Below are 26,612 nucleotides of genomic sequence, written 5' to 3'. Positions count from 1 at the left end.
TGGATTAGCAACAAATATTTCACTGATCTCAGCTCTTCAATACAGGACTCAAGACTCATCCAGTGATATATTCCAAAAAGTAAAAAAGCAAAATACTGGGAGGAAAGGATTTCTGTATTACTATCAAGGAATGAATTATCTGAGACCTCATTGGCGCTTACAGAATACTTACGAATTTGTATGCAGATATTCAAAGGTTAGCTGAGCTCGATTCAGACTGCTGTAATTTGTGAAAGCCATGGGTGCAATGAGGTCTCCAGCCCTTTACTAAGGAAAAATAACCTTACAGGAGAACAGATTTTCCAGGATTCCTTCCAGTACAGCTTTGGTGAGACTGTGCTCCTTACAGTTAAGTAAGGTTACCTATGCTTTACCCAAAATATATTCAAAGAGATGTCTAAAACTACAGTTGATTTTTCCTTTCGATTTTTTTTTTAATCCTCTCAACAACTATGATGTAGTATTTTGGAAAGAACTACGTCATAAATCTGTAGTCTAAAGGAGCTTTTAGCGTTGTTACGATAGTTCAATAGCCGAATGTGGAGGTCCTGGAGTAGATGGTACTGCAGTTGGCGATTTTATTATTGTTCCATCTTCATGTTCTTCAAGCCCTTTTTGATCCTCACCTATCCAGAAATGTACCAATTTCTGTCATAAAGTGGGGCAATCACCCATGTCTTCGCCACCAATGCCTAAGGGCCTAGAGTCCTTAAACCGGTACCCAATTGGCGACCACGATGTCGGAGTGCAAATGGCGTTAGTTCCGGTTTCACCGCATCCCAGTTGAAAGACCTCCCAAGTGCTGACAGTAGATTTGTTTCCAAAACCCAGACCAAACGCAGCTTGCTGTCCCACCCCAATCTCTTCAGGGTAGTGCGTCAAATGACCTCGCACTGACCCACTAAAACGCCTCAGAACTGACCCGCCCAAATCGCCTTAGGCGGGACGCGCCCCTCCCCCAATCCCCTCAGACAGCGATCAGGCCCTTTCCGGGCCCCGGGCCCGTGGCCGCCTCCTAACGGTGAGGAGTTAGTCCCAGCTCTTAAGACCTGGATCGAGGGTAGTGGCAAGCGCACCAACCAACCGGGCGTTGCCCAGCGCTCGCAGCTGCCTTTGTCCCTCCCCACGGAATTGGTAACCGAAAACCGCAGGGCGCTCTTGGAACCATGTGCTGCCTCCGCCGCTGCCGCCGCCGCCGCCGCCTCCGCGAGACCAGCCGCCCGCGCGCCGCGCTGGAGATGTTGACAGGACTGAGCGTCACGAAATTCGGCGTTTAGGGTTTTTCCGCCACCGCTGCCACAGCCGCCACAGCCACCGCTTTGTCTTCGCTGGCTCACACAACCTGGACAGCCACGCACACTCCCCGACGCCCAAGTCCCCGAGGCCTCCGCGGCGCATTCGGCCAATCACAGAGACGCAGATTCTCCCGCCCCCGCTTCGATGCGACGCCTCCGGATTGGTGAGTAGCGTATCCCCACGTGACCGGATCTTGCTTACTGGCCCGCCCCTATCACGTGAGACAGCGCCCCTCTCTTCCTGCTTTCCTGACCCTCTCCGCCATTTAAAGGAACAGTACCGGGGGCGGGCCGAGCGACGCAGCCGGGACGGTAGCTGCGGCGCGGACCGGAGGAGCCATTTTGTCTCGTCGCCGGGGAGTCAGGCCCCTAGCTCGAAGAAGCCCTGGCGCGCCCTCCCCCCCTCCCCGGTCTGGTAGGGCGAAGGAGCGGGCGCGCGGTCGATCGAGCGATCGGTTGGCGGCTCTTTCTCCTGCTCTGGCATCCAGCTCTTGGGGCGCAGGCCCGGCCGCCGCGGCGCGCGCCCGGTGGCCGTTGGCGCTCGCGCCGAGTCTTTCTTCTCGTACGCAGAACTCGGGCGGCGGCCTATGCGTTTGCGATTCGACGAGGAGTCGTCCGGGTGGTCGGTGGCGGCGGGCAGCTGCTCCGCCCCGCTCCTGGGGAGGCGGCGGCGGCAGGATTTGGCGCGGCTGGGGAGGCAGGGGTGGCTGGGCCCGGCCTGGAGGCCTGGCGCCATCCTTCGGGGCCTGCAAGGACCCAGTTGGGGGGACAAGAGGGGGCCGGGGGATGGTTGGTGGTGGGCTTCCTACTTTGCCTTTTCCTCCTTATGCCGCCTTAGTGAGGGGCGGGAGCTCAGGCGGCAGCTCCGGGGTGGGGAGACGAGCTTCGGAGTCGGAAGAGCTGGGTTTGCTTCCGGGCCTAGCCACCAGCTGGCCGAGTGACCTTAGGCAAATCACTCATTTGCGCCTCAGTTTCCTCATCTGCCTATCAATGTTTGCGGGGTTTGAAAGCGCTTAGTAAACTAAAGCGTCGGTGTAAGAGATGATTATCTTTTGTAATGGGTTGTTTGTTTTTCCCGAGTTGTAAGAAAACATAGCAATTGCCCAGTCCTTGAATTCAGAAGCTTGGAATCATGGATTGGAATTGGAGATCCCCAGACTCCCTGAAATTGTATGCAGAAATTAGTGGCAACATGCATTTTAGGGGAATGAAGATCCATTCGCCAGCAAGTTCAAAAGGGGCTGGTCATGACCCAGAAGAGTTAAGAACCGCAATTCCTTAATGCCACAGAGAGGAAACTGAGGCCTAGATGTCATTTGGGACCCTTCATAACCAATTTGAAACTCCCGTTTGAATCCCTGGGATATGTGAGATGTTTTCTATGCATAATGGATGTTCGGGGTAACAACACTCCACTGCTTGGCTTCTGAGTTGACTTTCCTTTCACATGGGGTGCCTGAAGGGTGGCTGATGCATATGGTACAAAGGCACCCAATGTAAAGCAGCTAAAACTAGGAATGGATGTGTACTTGAGTGTCAAGAAGGCTACTGAAACTTTGGCCTAACAACTCTTGGCTTTCTGCTGCTTTCCTGGTGCCTGACTACCTTTCTGTTTCATTGACCATTTTCCACAACCATGGCTGCCATCCATTACTTCTATTTTATATTCCTTGTCTGTGTGGTTGGTAGTGAGCAGGCTTATTTTTAAATGATGCTGCCAAGTCCAGCTAATTAATGGTGCAGATGGATTTGTAGTAAGCTGTCTCACTGGAATAGAAAATGAACCAGGCACAGAATTCCTGAAGATGTTTGGGGGTTTGTCTTTATTAACTGAAGGTTACATTCTCTGAAAAATTTTGTTAGAACTTCTGCTGAACCTCAGAATCAGTGGATTTGGAAGTGTTTGGAAGCTTAACTTTTTCCTGGCCTGCTTTGTATTCTGTTCGTTTGCAAGTGTGTTACTAAGATGGCTAAAATGCCAGTTTTTGCTTCTTTGTTTAATTGTCAGCTGCTTTTATCCAATTCCAGGCCGTTATCCAGCAAACACTATTGAAATGTTTGAACACTTGGATTTCAAACATTTTCGTTCTGTGGAGTGGTGCTTACCAGTGGTACAACTCTAAGCAAGCAAACACAAACACATTTAAATGTATTTTTTCTGGTTAGATGTTAGCCAGTTCTGCTATTTCATACAAAGTCTGAAAAAAATCAGTTGACTTTCCCTTTACTTAAAGGGCAGAGACAAGTGGTCTCACTTCCAGAGAAATGACTGTTTCAGAGAAAAATGTGTTGGTCTTTCAGCTCTTTGGTAATTAAATCTGGATGTACCTCAAAAGAATCTTAAGACTGTGGTGGTAAGATGCTTTCCTCAAGAGAAAGGAGGGAAAAAACAAGTGGAACTCAAAAGCTTGAAATTTCTATGACAAAATAAGAGCACATCCAAGATAGGAGTTGAAAGGGTGTCACTACAGTGTTCTGCACTAGCTGAAGCAGATGTCTTTCAGCGTAGCCATGGTATGGACTCCAGATTTCCAGATTTTCAAGAAATGAACCTGCGACCTGAAGAGCTTTTCAAGATGTGACAGGAGCCTCTGACGCTGGATATTTTTATTTTGAGTTTTGAGACTGTTGACCTTGCTTTGAGAAAAAAGACAACTGAGCACCTACGGCCACCAGCGCTGTTGCTGGAAATTCGAAGACCTTAGTTTCTGTCTGCCCTTCAGTGCAAATTCTGGCAACATTCCATCCCAAGTGAACTACGGTACACGCCATTTTCTTTACCATCTCTGCACTTTTATTCATGTTCTCTACCCTGGAATGCCTTCCTCTGGTTCTTTTTGTCTTCCGCCATTTCTTAGTATCTAACTCAGATGCTCCCTTCTCCACAACTCTCTTAACTTTACAAAAAAAAAATCTTTTTTAAGTTTTACAACATGTTGTTAGATATCTTTTACATATCTTTTATATGATGGCTCGTACCGTCGTTATTTGCAGGTATTTTCTCTCTTTGCATATAGCAAACCCCTTAAAGGCAAAGGCCTTGTCTTTATGTATCTTTACACATACTACCAACATAAGATGAAGCATTAATAAAAACAAGGAATTTAGAGAGCAGTCTATCTCAAAATAAACACTTTACAAGTGTTTGATTGCTACATGGCAACCTAATTACTCTTGGTTAGGAAAATAATCACTGTTGGCCATAATTCTTTATTTCATGTTTTTGTTATTTTTAACTTAAAACTTAAAAAGATTTAGGGAGCCCTCAAACACAGAGAACCTAATATGTTCCTTAGGGTATTACAAATGGGTACAAGGACCAGGGCCTTTTTCCCTGAGTACCTTATTTTCTCTCACTCAATCTTGTTGAAATGAAAGTTAAGGACAGCTTTTAAAAGTAGGAGGTTGAAAGAAAATTTGAGGAAGCCATTGGGAAAGGAGGAAGGGCATTATCTCCTTTGCTTTGATATTGGTATATAAACTTAAGTATGTGCCACCTGTGGAGCCACTTGTTTGTCCCCCACCAACCACTGCCCAGCAGTCTGAATACAAGTTACTTCCCCAAAGTATGAGATTTAGGGAGGTTCCTGTTCACTGATTCCCTGAGACAGTTTGTCCTTAAGAGTCGGGAAACAGTCTTTGCCAGAGAACTCTCTGTTCTTATCATAAGTCTCTTTTTTTCTCTCATTATCTGCCAGCTTCTAAGCCAGGCTTGTCAAGAATTAGTACCCATAGGCAACTGATAAGACCCACGCCAGGGTTAAGAGTCCTGTGTAATTCCATGGGTTTGTTTTCACATCTGTTTTGTCCCTGTCCCTTCCAGTCCTGTGCCTCCTGATTGCTGCGTGTTTACCTGGACCTTCTGACCACCTTCCTTGTGCTATTCCATCAGCCTGAAGATCTGGTACCTGGATTTTTTCCCATGGTGATTCCTACCACCTTACTACTGAAGAAGACACCATTCCAGTGAACCACTGTGACCCAGAAGGCATTCAGCCATCATGATGTGGCCTTCACCTCTACTTCTGCCCTGTTCTACCCAGATTCATTCAGCACAGCCCTTTAAAGTGAAGTCAAATTCCTCAGGCCAAATAGCTGAAGCTATTTTATCTTAACAGAGGCCCAGTTTGTTCCTTGAGTATGCATTTTGTTTCTCCAGTTAAAGCCTTCAGAGACACCTAATAAATTTGGACCAGGGGATTATCAACACTGTTCGAAGAATGGCAACACCTTTTTGAGAATGACATTGGACTACACCGCACAATCTTACATGGTTGAAGGTTGTGAAGTGTCTAGGATCCCATCCAGGTCACTGGACCCTGTTCTTTTTCCACTTCAAACCTCTAGTAGCCTACTGAATGAGCAGATACTCTGACCCATTGGGATCAAAACAAAGGCACAGTGAACTCTTCATACCATCTTCTTTGGGATTACTCAGGAACCAGAACTTTACACACAAATCTAAGAAATTCTGCCAAGGAATCCCTTTACCTAACAGCATCTCACAAGCTCCAGTCAGATTCCAGAAAAGGCCTCTTGATACATCCAGGTAGAATCTATATGGTAATTTCTCATGTTTATATAACACTTTATAGTTTCAAAGCATTTTTACATGCATTAATCTGAAAAATAACAATAAATTATAATCCCCTTTTACAGGGACTTTTAAAGGATGATCCAAGGTGACAGCTACGAAGTTGTAGAAGCCAGGTCTTCTGACTCCCAGTCCAGTTCTCTCCTTAGAGTAACTTAGCCTCTACTTCACCCACAGTGTTAAAATGACTGGAGATTGGGAACCCCAAAAAAATATCAACTTCCTGATTCAGGAGGTCATAAATGTAATCTTGTGATAGCTGCTCCTAGACCAGAATTCCATGGTCATAGATTGTCCAGTCAACAGAGTACATGTTCATCTAAGAAGACTACCCAACATGAAACACAAAGCTGCTTGTAGACCTTCTGACCATCTTTATGGGCTTCTTAAATATGGCCTAATTGATTGTTCATACTGTATTCTTTTTTGTTGTTTTTTTTGGTATGTGTTTTAAGTCTTAATAATATTCCTAGACGATCTTACCTGTGGTCTCTATGGTCCTCTATTCCCAAATTAATATTTACACAAAAAGAGCCATCCTTTTTTTTTTTAGCAGAACTGTCCATATGTATGCGTGGGTGGGTATATGAAATACACATAACAACATGTATGTAGAAAGAGTGTCTAAAGTTCAGTAAGGTGGTAAAGTACTGTAAAATGTGTATTCAAATACAGGGTAGTGCATTAAAGGATTTCAGAAGGTTTGCAGCAGAGAACATCATTTAGAAGTTTAGCCCAGTGTGTCCTAAGTTTACTCAAGCACAGGATGTGACAGCATTCCTCTTCATGGAATGGGGAAACTGCATTAGACCAGTATAGCCAGTTCTTGATTGCCCTGGAAACCAGAAATAAATAACATCTCTGAAGTCCCCTCTTTCTTACTTTGTCAATAACTCATTGACTTAGTATGTCTCCATCATCTGAGAGTCCTGTATCTTGACCATTGCTTTTATTTTCTTCAAAGGAACCTCTAGAATATTTGTAGGGATACACAAAATGGGAAGGTAATAGGAAAAAGTTAATTCTGTCCCAAAATTGGATGAATTCCATGATATTTAACAATGTGTCTGCCCCCAGAATTCTACACCTAGACATCTAGTTCAAGGGCATTGTATCTCAGGTGGGCAAGGATATTGGGAAGAAAAGTGAGGAGGAGAAGGATGGTAGAAAGAGGGTAGAGGGGTGAAAGGTTTTTTCTTAGAATTTGAGTTGTTACCCATTGAGCTCTTACCAGTGCTTGAAGAGAAGTCACCTAGCCTTGGGACTCTCGGGATAGTAGTTACAAAGAAATGAAATGCGTTTTGCAGCTCTATGTTGATTGCAAAAACTCTAGTCCAATAGCCTTGTTCTTTGATAGTTATTTGATGCCCAATTTCAGACATCAGAATTTATGGAGGATTTGAACTTTAATCATTCTGTAGTGTGACCCACACTAGAGTGAACAGGGAAACACCTTGGCTTACTACAGGCTTTGCTCACAGTTTCTGGTTTCAGTGACCTATTTTTTGTATTTCAGCATTTTGTGAACAACTTACTCTTAGATCATTGGTTTTCCAAAGGCTTTGTGGCCATGAAGCCCTTTGAATGAAAACTCTGTGGAAGCCCAGAATAAAAGTGGAGCTACTCTAGATGAAGCAGGAGTGGGGGGCCTGAAATCTGCCACAAGCATCTTCCTTTACCAGCATGGTGACACCTAAGGAGACTTCTTTACAACACCTAGAATTCTTCAGAACACAGTTTGAAAACCACTGCCCTAGAAAACAGTATGTTTGACCTGAATGGCATTCTGATCTGTACTTCTACCCAACACAGCCCATGTTTAGTTGATGCTGAACATTCTTAGGAATGCTTAACTGTGGGCAAACTCAGAAAAGTGTAAGAAGATGGGCATATCTTTGCCCCCAAGAGTAGTCATACGGTCTGAAAGTGGTATCAGATGGACCTAGATTAACAGCTCTCTACCCCAAGAAGGACTTCAAATGAGGAGTGATTCCTGGAATTGGATACAGCCAGAGGGCAATTCATAGTATTTTACACTGACATACCCCCTGGCCCAACTTCTTTCACAAATACCGTATGCTCTAGTGGTACTTGAAATACATGATTTTGAAGTCTTGAGCCTCCTTGGATACCTGAATCACCAGGTATTGAAGCTGGTATTGAAGTTGATGCCTCATTGAGGCCATATTAGATCAACTTACACATTAGACCTCCCATCATCAGCCATGGTACTCTACTTTGTGTGCAAGCGATAACTGTTAACTGAAAGCAGAACTCAAAATATTGGCAACATTACCTAAAAGGGTACCTAGTTATCATTCACCTTACTCTCAAACTATAAGTTACTATGATTCAACCAGTGGCAGTTATTCTGCACCTTGGTTTTTATTCAGTTTAACTGCTGTTTCCAGGATAAATGAGCTAATAAAGTTGAAAAAAAATACCTCCATCACTGGCTTATCTGCCTATTCTGCTCCAAAATTATGAATACTCAGCTCTAACTACATGTACACCTGATCCACAAGAGACCATCTTTGAACATCCTTCTCACGTGTGTGATTTAAAATATAGCCATTTGGAAATTTTTCTTCTAGCCAATGAGAGATGTTCTTTTAAGACAGGTCTTTTGATTTCTGGTATCATCAACAGTAGGTGCTAGGGATATTTGGAGGTAGGCCATTTGACCAGGTCATGATAGCTTACTTGCTGAGCATCTCAAATTGCATGTCATCTGCCTTTCTGCTGGAAATGTAGGCTGACTTGAAAAAAATCTACAAAGCTGTGCAGCTAAGGATTTTATCACTAGACTTACGAGTTTCCTGCTGCTGTTTCTGAATGTCACAAGACTACAGCCCTTTGTCCTTAGGGATGTTTTATGGAATTTCATCTGTCTCAATACTGTTTTACACTGATTCAAAGAGGCTTACTTCATTCCTTGCCATGAGATACTCTGAGACACTAAGAACAACTTACATGTTTCTGCAGGAAGGATTTGTTTCATGAATTCCCAGACCAGATCATGTCAAACAAGTAGACTTTGATTTGTGTCATGAGAAAAATCTTTTTTTACTTCACAGTCAACTTAGAGGCCAGCTGTTCTCAACTACTATAATGAATGCACTAGATAAATATTGGAAATGGTTTATTTATATCTTTGTCGTCCTAGACTAAATGTGGTTACATAATTTGGTCTACAAATCGTCAAACAAGCTCTAAGTCTGGCTAGACTGTTCACCTTCAACAAATACTATTTGTAAAGAAGAAGTTACCTACAAACTCAATTTTTTTACTGTCTTCAAAATGTCAGCTCAGTTTTCTGTTTTTTTAATAGAAAAAGACATTGATCTACACTGCCAGTCATTCCCTTTAATCCTGTCAAAATGAGGGACTTAAGGTGAGGATGATCATCTGTTCAAGAGTCTAATGTACACTGTATAAGATTTGGTAGATGAAGAATCAAAATGCCTAAAACTCAAACCAAGGATCTTTCTTACGTTCTCCATGCCTCGGATTTCATCTAAATCTTTCAGCAACACTGCTCAACCAGTCTGAGGCCTTGACTTGTTTATAAGATGATTCTCAGAAATAGGCTGAGTTACAGAAGATGGAGCCTTAATTACCAAAGAAAGTATGGTCAACCTTGATGAACCTGGCTCTCCCAACCCTATCACTCCCAGATGTAGCATAGACTCATAAACAGAACCTGAAGTCTGGATTGAGGATATAGCCACCTTCAGAGCTGAAAGTTCTTGGGCAGATGGGCAGGAAAATGAAAGCTACTGTACCTGACTGACCCTTTAAGATCAGAAAATTGTATCCAGAAGAAACCCTATGGAAACCCTGGAGTACTCAGGGTAAAAACTAATTTACGGAGCCTTGATATTAATCTGCCTGTTCTTCCAGGTCATATCGTGTCTGTTGGTATGGCTGGCCCTGCTGAAGGTACCCGACTTGCATTTTTACCTGACTCAGCCCTTCCTTACTGTTTTTGACATGTTGATGCATTCTGACTGGCTGTCCTTGAGAAGATGAAAACTGATCTCAGCTGTTCTTACATCTAGTTTTGAACAGAAGCAACCTGCACCTTTATCTTACTAGACTTAATGTTCTCAACAATGAGGACCATGCTGCATACTCCTTTTTTTTTTTTTTTTTTTTAATGTAGAGTAAGCTTCTATATGTCTATATAGTTGATCATTTTCAGCACCTGGGACCCTTTCTACCGGATCTGAAGGATTACAGCAGATCAAAAGCGCTGCCCATTCCTCTCTTCTGCAATAATACAGAGATGAGTCTGATTCACCAGTACTCACAGAAATGTACCAGTTCAACTAGGCAAAAGACTTAAACCCAAGAAAACTTTTCCACTGCACTTAAAAATTACCACTGACTTGAATAGCCTCACTGTACTATTTGCCAGTTAGGGGCTAGTTATGCTTCATGTCAGCAAGACAGTTAAGCTCTCAGACTAATGACCACTGAGTTTACTTCAATTGAAATTCTATAATCATCCAAAGTATGCCGTTGGACATGATTATTCCATTCAAATGGATTATAAGCTTCCTGAGTACAGGACAAACATAGTCCTCAAAAATTTTTTCAGAATACTTTTATTATCAAGGAAGTAACAATGCCATTTGTTACTGTTCACCTTTATGAGCAGCGATGAAACTTTTTGACTATCTGGTCTTATCGTTGACATCAGTTGTTTTGATTGACCAGCATCCATTCCATCCCTGATGTTTCTTGGAACCACCTCTTCCTATTTTCAGGCCTTGTGGTTCAGACAGTCTGACCTACCCTTAGGCTTCATGGAGGGAAATGCAATTCAGATCTGATCAGCACAGTCCATCTCCTTGACCATAGTGATTGGTTCAGGAATGATTCATGTGATTCAGATTGATCCAGTGATGCTCAGTCCTGAGTTTTTCTGAACTGTGGAGGAGAAGCTCAGAAGCTCTCTTTACTGAGGTTGCTTTGCTTTGTAGGATGAAACGCTCAAACCAGCAGGGCCTACCATATCAAATGAGCCAGTCAGAGAATGAAGCCAGTGTGAAGGGAAGTGGAGCCAAATGATGGAGAGACTTGAGTCCTGACGACAATGTTTGTGCCCCTGGATCCAACCGTGCCTGAAGCTAGTATATCCCCTGGACTTTTCAGTTATGTGAACCAATAAATAACCCTCTTTTGCTTAAATTACTTTGAGTTGGGTTTCTATTGCTTGAAGTTGAGTCCTGAATAATATGCTATCTACCAACATTGAAACTTGACAGATTCAAGAATTTATTAAATTAGAGGTCATGGCCACACTGAAATTATTTTTCAAACTAGAAGACAGTGAAACAGAAACTGACAATATTAAGTAAGTTACTACAGAGGCATAAAAATTAAGTACATGGTAGGAAACTAGAAAGAAACCTAAATGTTCATCAGTGAAGGATTGTTTAAATGACACGTCTCAGCCATATAAGAAAATCTACATGTCTGTTAAACTCAGTACATTTATTTTGTATGAACATGGAAAAATGGCCATGATACATTAAGTGAAACAAACTATTGATAGAAAAACGTATAGTGTGAGTTCATTTAAGAATTTGTGTTTATAATGCATAGAAAAGTCTATTAATGGCTTCCTTTGAACAGTATAGATTACAAGAGTTTATACATTTCTGTGTTTGGATATTTTACACTACTCACATTACTTTTAAACTTTATTTAAAAACAAAAAAATTTTAAAGTGTAGTGCTTACTGTCTGACTTGGTAAGTTACTTAACACTAAGACTGTTTTGTCAACTAAAAATACCTGCTTTTATGTTAGTGAATATTTAGATAAACATTTATCATCCATTACACTGACAGATTTTGTACCTTGTTTGAGAAACTCAGAGCTTAGTAATTGCTCTAACTTTTCAAGCATCTCTCTTCAAATGTCTAAGTGTATTTGGATTATCAGAACTTCTTAGTTTCAGTGTTCATCAAAAATTAGTTCTCAGCTGATGTCAATCTTAAGACCACTATGGTAGTGTTCACACTAGGCAAAGAGGAGGGAAAAAAATCACATTTTCTTGAAACCCTTATGTATTCTCACTGCAGTCAAGGTCAGTAATGACCTTTTTATTGCTGAGTCCATTCCATATACATCTTAGCAGCATGAACAACTTCCACCAGCATCTTGACACACTCTTTGTTCCCTTAGGTGCCATGGTGCTCCCCATTTTCTTCTGCTTTCCTGGCTCTTGCCCCACTGTAGATTCTTCTCACCATCATTTAAATATTGATGTAATGGACATTCATTGGTTCCTTTTCCCCAAGTCATTTACCCCTTTCCTTTCATCATACATCTCCACTTTTCCTTTGAATGCTACTCCTTCCCATCTGTGGTTTTAGTAGGACTATAAATTACAGTAGTCTGGCCTTGTACCCCCTGACCAAGGTTTGATTGTGTGACCCAAGCTTATCCAATCAAAATTCCCCTCCCACCAGGACTTTGAGTCTTAAGAGAGGTGACACTATAGGAACTGAGTCATTCTGCTGGTAATGTCCCAAGGAAACGATATAAGATTAGGTGCAAGGAAATCCCCAAAAGTGCCCTGGTTCCTGCTTGTTAAGACCTGGTTATCTAGATTCTCCTTTGATTCTGTAGACTACCATATATTCCCATTATAATATGTTCCCTTTTCATTTGTCAGCCAAAGTGGGTTTCTATTGGTTGCAGGCAAATGACTGAATGATTACAGACATTTAAGCTTCAGACACTCAGGAACACAGAGGATGTAGAATTGATGATTGTGCTGAGACTGAATTAAAGGCAGTGATAACTCTTGCTCTGTGTTCCAGGGGGAAGATGATTAATTTATATTAGCAAACCAGCTTGTAAAGATACCCCCCTTATCATTTGGAATTGTGCCTATTAAGGGCAAAATTTAGATGACCAAGACAATTGAAGTGGAATTAGGATGTTACTTGGGTTATGTTGGGTAATCTAAAGTGAGAGAACAAGCTCAAAAACAACCTTACCTGAAGTCATAGAATGAATAAAATCCAGGGCCTTTCTGTGTCCAGGATGAAGGAATCTTGTTTAATTCCAAACTAGAACTTGGAGATTGATGCCATAAGTTACAAAATGATTGTTGAATTGCAGCTTTATTAAGCTGCCTTGCTAGAGTTGAGACAATAAGAAAAGAAACCAACTTAAGGAGTTTTGTTATCTGGGGGATTCAAAAGACTTGGAAAATCACAGTCCCCATATATCTCAGGAATGGAAGTTTGGGTCTTCCCATGAGTGAACTTTGCAGAAGAAGAAATACAGTGTATAGTGCAGGAGGAAGAGATAAGTACCAGTTACAGCCCTGGTGACCTGTTGCAGAAATAAGATCTATAGCCTCTACCCATTATCTCCTAATTTGCTTTGTCTTTTTATCTTCTTGTCTTCTCTCTCCATTTCAGTACTTTGCCCCTTACACCTCCAGGCTGAAATATGAGCATGATCTCAATTAGCCCAGTCAAACTTCCGCATCACGAACTGAGCCATTCTGATGGCAGGGTCCCCTCATGGTTGTATATGGGTGTGTGGTTGATGGCTAAATACATCAGTAAATCCATAAATTTTAGATTATCAAGATGGGAGTAACAACTAGAGAAAAGTGAGTGTCACCCAGAAAGACCTGACAGTGTATGTGATAACTGGAAAATATTTTATCTCCCTTGGGGAGGTGAATCCATTTTCTACAGTTTGTTGAATGGAGGCATTTATAAAATTGTTCATGTTGAATGCTTGTATGGGGCAGCAAAGGGATAGAATATAGTGGACAGTTGATATACCTACCCAGTGCCTTTTTCCCCTTCTGAGAAGAGCACCTCATTTTGGGAAGCTACCCATCTCCCATGCCACCAGAAGGTAATATGTAAGATTGATATCAGTTCCTGGTACTTAGATTTCCTCAGTTGCCCCAGTTCTTAATTTTCTTGAATGTTAAACTTAACTACTTTTTGTGAACTGCCTCGCTCCTTCCAATAATTACACTGACTAGTCAGGCTGTTAAATCTGGCTGCACAAGATATCCCCTCTACAACCATATGCAAGGCCCTATAGCAAGGGTTGATTTTGTTGCCTACAGTCAGAGACCTCTACCAGGATCAGAGTCCCCTAAGTCTTACACCTTCTTGCCTTGCTCTCAGAAAAATCTCATCCATTCCCAAAGCTCTGATTCCCAACTATGTTGACAACTCCCCAAATCCTATCTTCAGATCAAATGTATCTCCTAAGCTCCCGATTTTAATGCCCACCTGTAATCTGAATAGTCCCCTGCTTGATTAACACACAGGTACCTCACACTGACCCCATTTATTTTCCCCTCAAAATCTGGTCTTCCAGTGTTCTTTCTTCTTGAAAAATGGAACCACTCACCACCTTGTTTCTTTAAGCAGAACATGGGATTCTTTTTGACACTTCTCTTTTCTCATCCAAGATGTCTTATTAGTCATTAAGTTCTCTTGCTGTTTCATGTAAATATGCCTCTAAACCATCTTTGCTTCTATCCCCCTTGTCCAAGGGAATCCTGTTTGTTGCTAGCATTATTGTGATGTCCTTCTAGTGGTATCACTTCCTCTGTTGTCCTACTATATAGTTCATTCTTTGGAAGCAACTAGTCATCTTTGATGCCCAGATATGATTGTGTTGCTTCCCTGCCTAAAACCTTTTAATGGTTGCCCATTATTTCAGAATGAAATATAAGCTTTTTATTCTGAAACTTTATCCTGGTCTGCAAGGCTTTCACTACCTAAAACTCTGCAAGCCTCACCTTTCACCATTCAAAACAAGAAGAGCTCAATTTTGTATATTGGGACTTAACTGTAATATTTCACTTGAAAAAGGGGTTCTATGTGCTTAAAAAGAGAAGGGGAAGGTTCCATTTTTTTTTAAATGAAATCCATTGATACTCTGAACTTTCCAAATAACTACCTATTGCTGTGAATACTGTATTTTCTTCCAAATTTCCCATAAAGTTTCTAAATTAAATCTGATACACGTAACTAAGAACAGAGTTGCAATAAGGTACCTAGAGAGCAACCAAATCCGTACCTCACGACATACACAAAAATAAATACCAGAAGGACTAAAAATTTTAAGTTAAGATGAAATATTGTAAGAACTTATAGAAGACTTTTTGTAATTTTAATATGGGAGATGATAAGCAGCACGGCCACCCTTGAAGCCCTAAATGAAATTATAGACATACTTGACTTCATAAACAGAAATTTTGGTAAAACAGAAATCTTGGTTCTGTAAAAAACACATAAACGGGAAATATTTCCAACATAAGTGACAGATTGGGGATTAATATCCCTAATATTCAAAGAATTTCCACAAATTGATTACTACAAAATAATCACCCCAATAGATAACCCAGTAGAAATCTAAAATATCAACAGTAATAGTCAATTAACCATTTATATAGAGCTCGCTATGTGCTAGGTATTGTTTCAGGCTCTATACAAGTATTATCTCATTTAATCCTCACAACTTACCCTACAAGGTAATATCCCTGTTTTATAGCTAAAGAAACAGGCTCAGAGGAATCAAGTAACTTGCCTTTGTCATTCAGTAGGTGGTCACGCATCTTGAGCTATGACACAAACTCAGGTGGTCTGACTCCCGAGTCTATGCCTTGAACCATTATGCTCCTCATTTCAGTGAGCACATGAAAGAGGATGAAGTGCATGGTCAGTGAACTGTAGGTCAAAGCAACAAGGTACGATTGGTCACCTACCAATCATGGCAAATTTACATGAGCAGTGACCTCCAGTGCTAGCAAGAATTAGGGTAATTCAAAATGTACATTGTTGGTGGGAATGTAGATTGTTCCAATCATTTTAGATGATCTGGCCATATCAGTTAAACAATTTAAATGCACCTTTTAACGCAGTAATCATACTTCAAAGACTGTCAAAGAATAAAAGCACTAGAGACAGGACATCAGTAGAGTTTACTACATCATGGCCTGTGGTGGCAGAATGGAAACGATGTGATAGTCCCATCAAAGGGGAATAATTAAATCATTTCTAGAACAGCTATACTGTGGAGTTTTAGGCATCTTAAAAACAATGAGTTAGATTTCTAGCTCTTAACCTGTGGCATGTCCGTGATGTGTTCCTTTAGCAAAAAAAGTAATATCATGAGAACTCATTTTTGTGAAAACAGACACAAATGGTTCTAAATGAATTATTGACACAGCAGGCTATTATGGTTTAAACTGAGTTTAGAGAAACTTAGTACTTTATACATATTGGCATTGCTTTGCTAGTTATGGGAAGCACATGCCTTTTTTCAGAGAAAAATCATTTCTAAGAAAAATAATTATTAAAAGATAATTCGACTTTTTTGAGTTAGAATATGCTAATGAAAAGTGATGATCAAAAAAAGCGGAAACAGTAACAGGTCTTACATACTTCGACTTTTTTGAGTTGTCTTTTGAAGGTGCTTGGTTTCCAGATGACTGGATCTCAACCTTTGGATAGGCCGCTCTCTACAGCAAAGAAAAGGCTGCCCATTGAGGTGCCACACTGGGACAGAGACCCTTCCTGTATCTGTTCCTCCCAAAATAAACACATTTCCCAGCCCCCTTTTCTGGGTTCAACCCACTGACTACATTTTATATGATAGGACATGAACAACTGCTAGGACTGTCCTTAAAGAATGTGTGCCCATCTCTTCCTTCCATTCTGCTGGCTAGAATGTGGGCTTGATGGTTGGAACTTGAGCATGCCTCACTGTTAGATCACAAGGGAGAAGGAGCTGTGTATGAATGGTGATGGAGCAACAAGTTAGAAGGAAGCCCAGGTTCGTCATGAATTGGGAGCCACCATTCCAAGCCTGAGCTGTTCACCTCTGCACTTCACTTACAAGTTAAGTGAACTTCTCTCCTCCTTTCTTGAGTTGGGATTTGAAGTTTTCTCTCCCTCAAACTGAACCTAATCTGCCCACAAATAGTTTGACGGAAATACTCCTTAGGAACATCTAATTCCATCTGTTCTAATTTTCTTCTTCCGAAGCAACCCACCCATAGCTGGACAAAGTGACAAGAGGGCAGTGACCTAGGTGGGTGACTGGTTGGGCCCTGCTTTATTAGCTAGGTGCTCCTTTATGCTCCCAGAGCCCCCACTGCAGTGGACATAGTACTGCTTTTGTCTTCCCAACATCCATCCCCACATCATTGGACAACCACATCAGTTGCTTTCTGGGTTTCCAGCCCTCTTCCACTTTTCTGTGTATGCTGACTACCCCTTGCTCCAGGGTGAGCATGGAACCCAGACTGACCTACCAGAGCCCCAGCCCCTTAGTCAGGGTAGCTAGATAAGGAATGAGTATATGATCTAAGCCAAATCAGACTTACACAAACAACTGATTCTGGGAGGTTGGAGGGCAGGGTTTAAACAACTGAGAAAGGTGTTCCCTTTTATTTTTAATCCACATTTAGAACTGTTATGGTTGCAAGCCACTGGCAACCATCGTACCACCATAAGGACAATGCCTATTTGAGAATGGAACCTACACAGGGAACCTGGAAAGAGAATCCTGAAGACATTGTTGTCCTCTGGGTCCAGCCATGCCTGAAGCTGATATAACCCTGGACATTTTTTACAAATCAGTCTTGCCTATTCAGTTTCAGTTGTCCTCTTCACAAAATGGACAGCATCATCACTAAACCACCCCACCTGAATGTATAGCCAGCACCTGACACATAGTGTTTAGGAAATAGGAGATCGATCTATAAGAGGCAGAAACTTGGAATGTGTTAACTCGAGTAGGATGAGCCACGGAGGGTTCTGCGTTGACAAAGTCGGGGACACAGCAAGCTATACGTAACCTCTCCCAGCTTATTTCTTTATTCATAAAAAGGAGTAGCAACAGGCCATACTTCCAAGATTGTGAGGATTAGCAGAGATGAAGAACACAGCCCTGGCACCTAGTAAATCCTCAGTAAATAGCAGTTGTCAGCAAAATGTTAGTAAGGCAACAATACCTGGAATCCTCTAAGTTCAGCCAGCCAACCCATTCCCCTGTCATCTTTTTAAACTTAACTTGCCATTGTCAATCACACACACATACACACTACCATATTCCATCCCTTTTATAAGGAAAATAAATTCCTTCTATGGCCCATCACCCTTTGGAATGCTGGTGGCAGCAAAACGCATCACATTCCATTTCTCTTGGTGAGGTCCTTGGACACCCATTTGTACCGGTGGCCTTGTTAGCAAATGTAGGAGGCCTGGATTAAGGAGGTCCAATTCTCATTGATAGAACTATGTCCTTCCTCATCAGTATCAGATCGGGTGGCCAGTCTAGGAGCCTGGGCACGCACCAGAGGAGCAGCTCACCACTTCACGGCATTAGATTGAGGCTTGGCACTCCCAGCTGAGCCTTATTTTATAAAACTACAGTTCAAGTCATACAGTTAAGAATCGTGGTCCTTCCTGAATAAAATATTTTTCTGTTTAGGTATAAATCTGAATATCCTAGTAGACCTATGGCTTTATCCCAGGTTACCAGCCTGAACTGCCAGGCCTTCAAGTCTTAGAGAAAATAGCTGAAAGCAGACCTAGTCATTAGATCAGAGAAATGGGCTGAGGCCAGATTTCATCAAGCGGCAACACTGAGGGCCTCGGGGAGCCCTGGGCTCATCCTTGTCATTCCACTGAGGCAATAGCAGCAAGCAAACATCCCAGGCACATTTGCCTGACTCAACTTCTGGCCGCCTTGGACAGGAGCTCTCATTTCTCAAGTTTGGACAATGCTTTGGACTGCTTAGAGTTGGGAAGAAGACAGTTTGCCCAGAGGAAGTATGCGAATCCAGATGCCTCTTTAGGTGGTCCAGGACTTGGGAGATGAATGGAGATCAGGGCTTCAAAGCCTTTGGAGTTGGGGCTGTGATAGGATGGGTGATGGGAGAGAGGTGACAGGAGGAACATCAAGCTCAGACTTCACTCCAGTCACAACAATTTCCTGACTTGCTCAAAAGAAAATGACAATCCTCAAAACAGCTTTCAAATTACCTCCCGTCATCAGAACACATTGCTGTAATATGTATACTATGAATTAGCATTTTTAAATAAACCCTCTCATTATCTTGTGACCAACACAATTATACTGCAGTATCTCCTGGGTATATTTTACAATATTCATTTTCCAATGTGATCATTTATTACCACAAATTTTGGAAAGTATATGACAAAGCAAGCATGAAATCAGAACCCAGGGCTACACCTACACACACACACGTGCCACCGCTACCACTGAGCTGAGAGCGCGGGAAGCCAGCCCCAGAGGCCACGCCTAGCTGCAGTGTCCCTGAAATGCATATTCTGACCAGGGAGGATAAGACCTTGAGGGTCCTATAGAGGAACTGAGTAGTTACACAGCTTCCCATCACTTCCTAGCCCAAAGCAAGCCCCCCACTTTGAGATGTTTCATTATCTAACGACGGGAAAGTGTGCTGTAATCAAAAGTGAACATGGAAACTTTTCAAGAAACCCCAGGTCTGTAATAGCAGGCATCCTTGGCTTCGGCTGGGAAGGAAATTGATACCAAGTTGTTCTTAGCACTTCGCCAAATAGATTGCTGTTTCCTGGTGCCTGGGGCACCCAAAAAGGGAACAAGGGCTCAGACTGTATTTATGGCTCTCTGCCTGGATACCTCTCTCAGTTCCCTCTTTAAGGGCAAAGAGCCCTGCTCTACCAGCTTCTGTCCCCCAGAGCCCGGCCTTGCCTACGTGAGCCTGTTTTATGATAACTGGATACTCTTGGCTTCACTCTCTGTACTTGTCCTCTGGCCTAACAGCCTCAGAAGGAGAAGCAGAACCGGCCTTTCCCCCTCCTTCCTTGCTCCTGTCATTCCTTGTCTTTCTTCTATTTAGAAAACGAGTCAAGCTTCCATGTGCCTCACACATGGGCCTTACAGGAAACCACTTCCTTTTACACATCTGTGGAGACCAGGTCTGTATGGAGAGGATCCTCACACAGTCTTCCAGCTCCGGCCCCTTTTTCTAATTCTGTAGTGTCCACCTGGTCCTTCCCATGCTGGATGAAGGAAGCTCAGTATATATCAACACTCATACAAGAGAAAGGGCTATATGAAATTTGGAAAATTCACACATAGATTGTTACCAAGGACTTGAGTGAAGATACAGTGTTACAAAACCAGCTACATAATCTGTGGGGCCCAGTGCAAATGAAAATCCGGGGGCCTTATTCAAAAATTATTAAAAATTTCAAGATGGCCACCACAGAGTATTAAACCAAATGTGAGACCCTCCTGAGCAATAACTATGGGACCTTGTGTGACTGCACGGGTCATATGCCCAGGAACCTGGTTCTGGTATATTTCATGCCAATACCCTCTGGTTAATAGTCTGTCTAAAACATGTCCATGCCATCCAGTCTGCCAGTTATGGCCAGCATTCAGCATCATTATTACAATATGTAGTAATAACTATCTTTTATTAGGGTTAGGAACACTCTGCCTTTATTAACTCAGTTAAATATTTAGAATACTCCAGGCATTTACAGAAGAGGAAAACCAGAGCCCTTCAGCATGTAGATGGTCTTCTTCCCAGGTTTCTAACAAAGCCAAACTACAGATCTTGTTCACACTGGAAAACAGTGGGAACCATGATGGTGGATAAATAGGAACAGAGACATCACAGGCACTCAAACTAAGAGATTTTGACAGAATAGAAAATATGTTCATTTATCAAACCCTTAGTATTTCTTGTTGTTTAGGCACTTGTCAGGCACTGTGCTCGGCAGTTTACATGCATCATCTCATTTGACACATAACTGGTGTGAATTTTACTCCATAGTCCTACTGCAAGAAGTGTCCCATACCTTTATCTCTCTAGGTCATTTAAAACTCTCCTGAGTCAACATACCCATACCCAGCCCTATCCCACCATGGACCCTGTGATGCCAGAAACAGACATCACAAGGACGCTGCTCCAACTGCTCAATGACACTGTGGCCAAGAACACTGGCCCTTACCTCAGTCCCCCAGATCTATCCCTGTACCTTCACCTTCTCCAACCCCAAAAGTATATTTCAGCACCCCCCAGAAGGAGTCTTGTAAGGACAAGCAAGACCCAAGTCATCTCCATGTTTGAACATCCTCAAGCCCCAAAGAGGACAGGGCTTGTCCTCCTGATGTCAAATATTTCCATGGCCTCGAAACACCAGACACTAAAGGCATGGAGATGGGGGTATGAGGTAGCAATTTAAGCCTCCTTTTGCTGGGGCCGAACTAGGGAGAGGAGCTGCTAATAGCCGAGGGTGTTTTTTATTTTCTTTGAATAACTTGCCAGATGATATCACATGAAGAAATTTTGGCGGGAAGGAGAAGTCACTGATCTAAGGCCCCATAGCCAGGAAGTGGCAGGACTGGGATCTGAAGCTGTCGAACTCTAACCCTCAAGCGTGGGCCACCTGCTCCAGTATAGGACACACCACAGGAGAGCTCCTTGGAACTTCCGAGACCCCATACTGCCCTACGGAATAAAAAGCTCTTGAGAGAATCTGCATTTTCTAATATTCCACATGTTACCTAGAAGCTCCTGGGATTTTGTGTGGAATTTCTATTCAGAATTCCAGCCCACTTCACAATATTAAGTGTGGCAGACAGACTCCAAGGTGCCCCCACTGATAACCAGTGCCTCCTGGCATTCACACTTGTCTTAGCTCAACCTGCCATAACAGAATACCACACACTGCAAGTCTCAAACAAAAATTTATTCTCTCATAGTTCTGGAAGCTGGTAGACCAAGATCAGGGTGACTAGCTGATTTGGTTTCCAGTGAGGGCTCTCCTCCTGGCTTGCAAATGGCTACCGTCACTCTCTGACCGTATGCGGCCTTCCCTTGGTGCATGTGGGAGTGAGAAGAGCGAGTTCTCTGGAGGCTCTTCCTATGAGGACCCTAATCCTATCATATGAAGGCCCTAACTTTATCACCTCATTAAATTACTTATGACCTCCCCGCCTTTAATTACTTCCTTAGAAGCGCCATCTCCAAAAACAGCCAAACTGCAGTTTAGAGTTTCAACATGAATTCTGCAGGGACACAGTCATTCGGTCTGTAACAATACCTTTGTGTAATCCCTTTGAGTTGGATTCCCCCTGAGATGGGTCTTAAGATTTCCTTTGAAGCTAAAGTATCTTGCCAGTGATGATGGGATGTCACTGTGATCACGCTGCGTCTGTGACTCCACCTTGCTAGCAAACTTGCTCTAGAGGCTCTCCTTGCTGGTTTGTTGAAGTAAGTGGCCATGTTGGGAAAGCCCATATGGCAAGAAGCCACAGGTAGCCTCTAGGAGCTGCCAGTGACTTCCAGCCAAAGGACCTCAAGGTGCTGGGGCCCTCAGGCCTACAGCCAAGAGAAACTGAATTCTGCCAACCACCTGAGTGACCTTGGAAACAGGTTCTTCCCCATTCATGCCTCCAGATGAGAATGCAACCTGGCCAACCCCTTGACTGTAGTCTTGTGAGGTTCTGAAAAGAGGACTCAGCTAAGACATGCCTGGACTCCCAACCCACAGCAACTGTGAGATAATAAATGTACGCTGCTCTAAACCACTAAGTCAGAGGTCATTTGTTACACAGCAGTGGAAAACTTATACATCAGAAAAATCCAGTCTCCACTAACAAGGCTGCATGGTTGATTTCTCTCTTCTCAACTTCTGCCTAGAAGCAAGTTGTGTACTTACCAAGCATGACAAAGGACATGTACCAAGCTGCCTGCTTTAAAAATTTTTCTAATTTCTTGATTATGAAAAGTAATAGATGTTCATTGTAGAAAATTTGGAGGCACACCAAAAGGAAAATAAAAATTACCCAGAATAATTTCCTCCCACCCTTCAGATAACTAAAGATAACAAATTGGCAACCAGCCTTTCCCAACTTGGTTCTATGTGGAGAGGCCGGATAAAGTCAGAAACAGAGAACACTTTGTACAGGCTGTTTGGTAACTTGTCCTTTACTCGGTGTCAGCCCACATTTTCTAAAGAATTTGAAGAATCAGAGGGATGAATTTATTCCTGGCATTTTGGGACATTGCCCAATCCCATTTTGAATGACCTCAGGTTTTTCCCAGGCTGGACTTTGACAAAAGAGATTCATAAAGAGGAAACTGAGGCCAGAGAGGGGATGACATGTCCAAGGCCAGATAACCTGTCATCACCCAGAAATTTCTCCCCTTCCAAACACCTCATAACATTGTAGGCGAGGCGCTTTATCCTCAAAGCTGTTACCCTTGGAATTATTGCCAGAGTTGAGTTCATCGCCTCTAATCAAAAAGGGTGCTCAGAGGGGCTTGGAACAGTGAGAAGCCAGCACCCCTCTGCCTGAGGTCCTATAGTCCACCACCCATGAGGCCTGATTCTCCCCCTGACCCCCAGAGCAGTTGAAACTTGACTCCTGGAGTCGAAGAACTTCTAGGGTTTGACTTTCTTTTAAATGTGTGTGGGAAGGTAGTAGGGAAGGAGATGGGGAAAACCCCTCCAATCCTCTGCTTTCCTGGAGCCAGCACAAGTTCCCCACCTTATTATATACTGAACAGGGTAGCTGATTTCCCTTTTCTTCTGGTCTCTTCCAAATACTTCTGCCCTTCTCTACAACCCACAAGAACTTATCAGTACCTTTTTCCTATCCCTTCAACAGTCTCCTCCCTTAAATGAAATCTGGTGCCATTTGTTAAAATAATGAAAACTCTATTTGTTATGTGAAACTCTGTATAGAGAAAAATATTTTTAATGCAAAGTCTATCCTCAGCTACACTATCAAGCAAATGTGAGGGTGAAAGAAGGTATTTGAAAGATAAGCAGGGACTCTGAAACTTTCTATCATGCACCCTCTCTGAAAAAAAATTGCTTAAGGATGTACTACAACAAACTGATGAGGGAGTCCAGGAAAAAGACATGGGGAACGAGAAACATTGGAACTCAAGTAAGAGGTTTGAAAAAAATCCCAACCTGACAGCTATGCAGCAAACCTAAAATGCAATCTGTCAAAACCAGAACTGGATTCTGGGACAAAAGCTTCAATAAAATAGATGTCATTGTACAAATTTAGTAAGTAAAAATCTTGACGTTCTTAAAGATGAAGTGAAGACAAAAGACTCTGACTACTAAAGGGATAGTGCAGTTAGAAACTGGGGAGATGTAAGCTATGCTGGAAAATCATGGTCAGACTAAAATGTACATGATTTGGGACTAAAAACAGAAACAAAGACCACTAAATAATCTAAAACAGCTGAATGTATTGCCTATGTGGCGAGGGAGAATATGTTACTCAAATGCAAGTTCCACAGTTTTCTCTGAGCGAAAATTAAATTAAGGGGGTGGGGGAAGAGGAAGGACACCAAATAAGACAACATTCTGAGTCCCTAGTTGGCTTACAAAGCAGATTGACTGTCAAGTAATCTTTGCAGGTTGTCATCTTTAATTTCTTTGTCACTGTCTCTAGGAACCTGATCTCAAACAAGTCCAAGACATGTTATAAAAGATTCCACTGGGCCTCGGTCATTCAGTAGAGGTGCTTGAATGTGAATGTTCAAAGCTTAGCCAGGTGTTTTGTTCTATTTTGTTTTTAGCAAGTATGAAACAGTGCCCAAGCCCTATTGGACCAAAAAAAAAGGGAGAGAGAGAGAGAGAGAGAGAGGAATACAATTAATATTAAGAATTCATGATGAATTTTGTTGGGTTTATAATAAATAGCAAGTGTAAGTGATTTCCCAGGATGGCTTTTTTTTCTCTTACAAGTAAATTTTCACTTTTATTGGATATTTTCTTGGAGATCAGGCTTTATAAACTATTCTAGTGTGTTGAGGATTTAAACTTTGTTCCTTTCAATAAATTTTTAAAATGTGAATGTGTGTGTTTATTGCCTATTTGGCCATCAGAGTTATCTTCTGATTTTCATTTTACAGGTGACATTTTATTATGTGGAAATTTAAGGTTATACCTACTAAGAAAAACAAAGCTTAACAAAAACACAATGTTCCCATTCTCTTACTATTTCACAATCTCTTTAACTACAGAAGAATTTTGGGGGGGAGAAGGGAGACTTTGGTTTTACTTCCGTTCTTTTTCTTCTATTAAATTATTGTAAAATAAATATTTTATTTTGAAAAACTGAGACTATGTCACCATGATGGAATTAAGGATGTTTTTTTTCATCTTACTATGTTTTCCTGTAATTTTCTTTAAAACTTTAACCACAAATATGCATTACTTCTAAACCATAAAATTGTTTCATAAAAGAAAACTAGAAGGCGGAGCCAAGATGGCGGCGTGAGTAGAGCAGCGGAAATCTCCTCCCAAAACCACATATATCTATGAAAATATAACAAAGACAACCCTTCCTAGAATAAAGACCAGAGGACACAGGACAATATCCAGACCACATCCGCACCTGAGAGAACCCAGCGCCTCGCGAAGGGGGTAAGATACAAGCCCCGGCCCCGCGGGAGCCGAGCGCCCCTCCCCCCAGCTCCCGGCGGGAGAAGAGCAGGCAGAGCGGGAGGGAGACGGAGCCCAGGACTGCCGAGCACCCAGCCCCAGCCATCCGGGCCAGAGTGCAGACACAGTGCGTGGGGTGCTGGATACTAGTGAAACAGGACAGTAAAACCTGTGAGTGGGTCCCCGCAGCCAGCGCACCCGGGACAAAGAAAAGCGAGTGCTTTTTGAAAGTCTTAAAGGGACAGGGATCCCACAGCTGGATGGAAGCATCCTGGGACACTTAGCCCAACAGCTGGAATCCCAGGGAACTCCGGGCGCCCTAAACCCCTGGACAGCAGTGCAGCTGGGAGGCCCCTCACGGCGATAAACAGCCTCCCGCCCACTCCCCCTCTGACGTGGCTCCGCCATATTGGAGCAGCGGCCTGAGGCAGGCCACGCCCACAGCAACCGTGGAGCTTAACTCCACAGCGGCCGGGCAAGAATGAGAGACCCCCGTCTGCGTGCAGCTGCCCAGCACAAGCCGCTAGGGGTCATTCTTCCAGGATAGAAAGGCCACAACTAGCAAGAAGGGACGTTCTCCCAGCCAACACACACGCCAGATCCCCACAACTACTTCTATCGCCATAAAAAGGCAGAAGAATTTGATACAAACCAGACTAACCCACACATCCTCCCCTGAGAAGGAACCTGGGGAGATAGACCTAACCAATCTCCCTGAAAAAGAATTCAAAGTAAAGATTATAACCATGCTGATGGAGCTGCACAGAAATATGCAAGAGTTAAGGGATGAAGTCCGGAGGGAGACTACAGAAATGAAACAATCTCTAGAAGGACGTAAGAACAGACTGGATGAGGTGCAAGAGGCCATTAATGGAATAGAAACCAGAGAACAGGAACACACAGAAGCTGACGGAGAGAGAGATAAAAGGATCTCCAGGAATGAATCAATATTAAGAGTACTGTGTGACCAACCCAAAAGGAACAATATCCGTATTATAGGGGTACCAGAAGAAGGAGAGAAAAAGGGATAGAAAGTGTATTTGAAGAAATAATTGCTGAAAACTTCCCCAAACTGGGAGAGGAAATAATCGATCAGACCACAGAAGTACACAGAACTCCAAAGAGAAGGGACCCAAGGAGGACAACACCAAGACACATAATAATTAAAATGGCAAAGATCAAGGACAAGGACAGAGTATTAAAGGCAGCTAGAGAGAGA

At 42.7% G+C, this 26,612-nt stretch overlaps 2 protein-coding genes across 4 annotated transcripts in view; one reads left to right on the top strand and one right to left on the bottom strand.

The window, feature by feature from the left end:
• Positions 1-1,417, bottom strand: part of MORC2 (MORC family CW-type zinc finger 2) — a 38,078-nt gene extending 36,661 nt beyond the window's left edge. The window contains exon 1 of one of the 3 annotated variants that reach the window (XM_057492064.1): positions 173-1,417. In XM_057492064.1, the coding sequence (XP_057348047.1) occupies positions 173-240 (68 nt within the window). In that variant the 5' untranslated portion in view covers positions 241-1,417. The remainder of the gene's footprint in view (positions 1-172) is intronic. The other 2 variants (XM_057492066.1, XM_057492065.1) reach the window with 2 other exon arrangements.
• Positions 738-11,088, top strand: TUG1 (taurine up-regulated 1). Its single transcript, XM_057492044.1, has 6 exons — positions 738-756; positions 972-1,028; positions 1,152-1,459; positions 1,669-4,056; positions 5,119-5,844; positions 7,406-11,088. Exons 1-4 carry the CDS (start codon positions 738-740, stop codon positions 2,131-2,133), a joined length of 849 nt encoding a protein of 282 aa, XP_057348027.1. The 3' UTR covers positions 2,134-4,056; positions 5,119-5,844; positions 7,406-11,088.
• Positions 11,089-26,612: the final 15,524 nt, after the last annotated feature.

This window comes from Manis pentadactyla, chromosome 14, assembly GCF_030020395.1.
Source record: "Manis pentadactyla isolate mManPen7 chromosome 14, mManPen7.hap1, whole genome shotgun sequence".
Classification (NCBI taxonomy): Eukaryota; Metazoa; Chordata; class Mammalia; order Pholidota; family Manidae; genus Manis; species Manis pentadactyla.
The sequence above is the reverse complement of the archived record's forward strand: the minus strand, read 5'-3'. Positions and strand labels throughout refer to the sequence as shown.

Bases quoted from the DNA above. Each gene is read 5' to 3' on its own strand.
- TUG1 (XM_057492044.1), top strand. The intron at 1,029-1,151 runs GTTAGTCCCAGC...CGAAAACCGCAG, and splicing joins CCGCCTCCTAACGGTGAGGA to GGCGCTCTTGGAACCATGTG. The intron at 1,460-1,668 runs GTGAGTAGCGTA...TCAGGCCCCTAG, and splicing joins GATGCGACGCCTCCGGATTG to CTCGAAGAAGCCCTGGCGCG.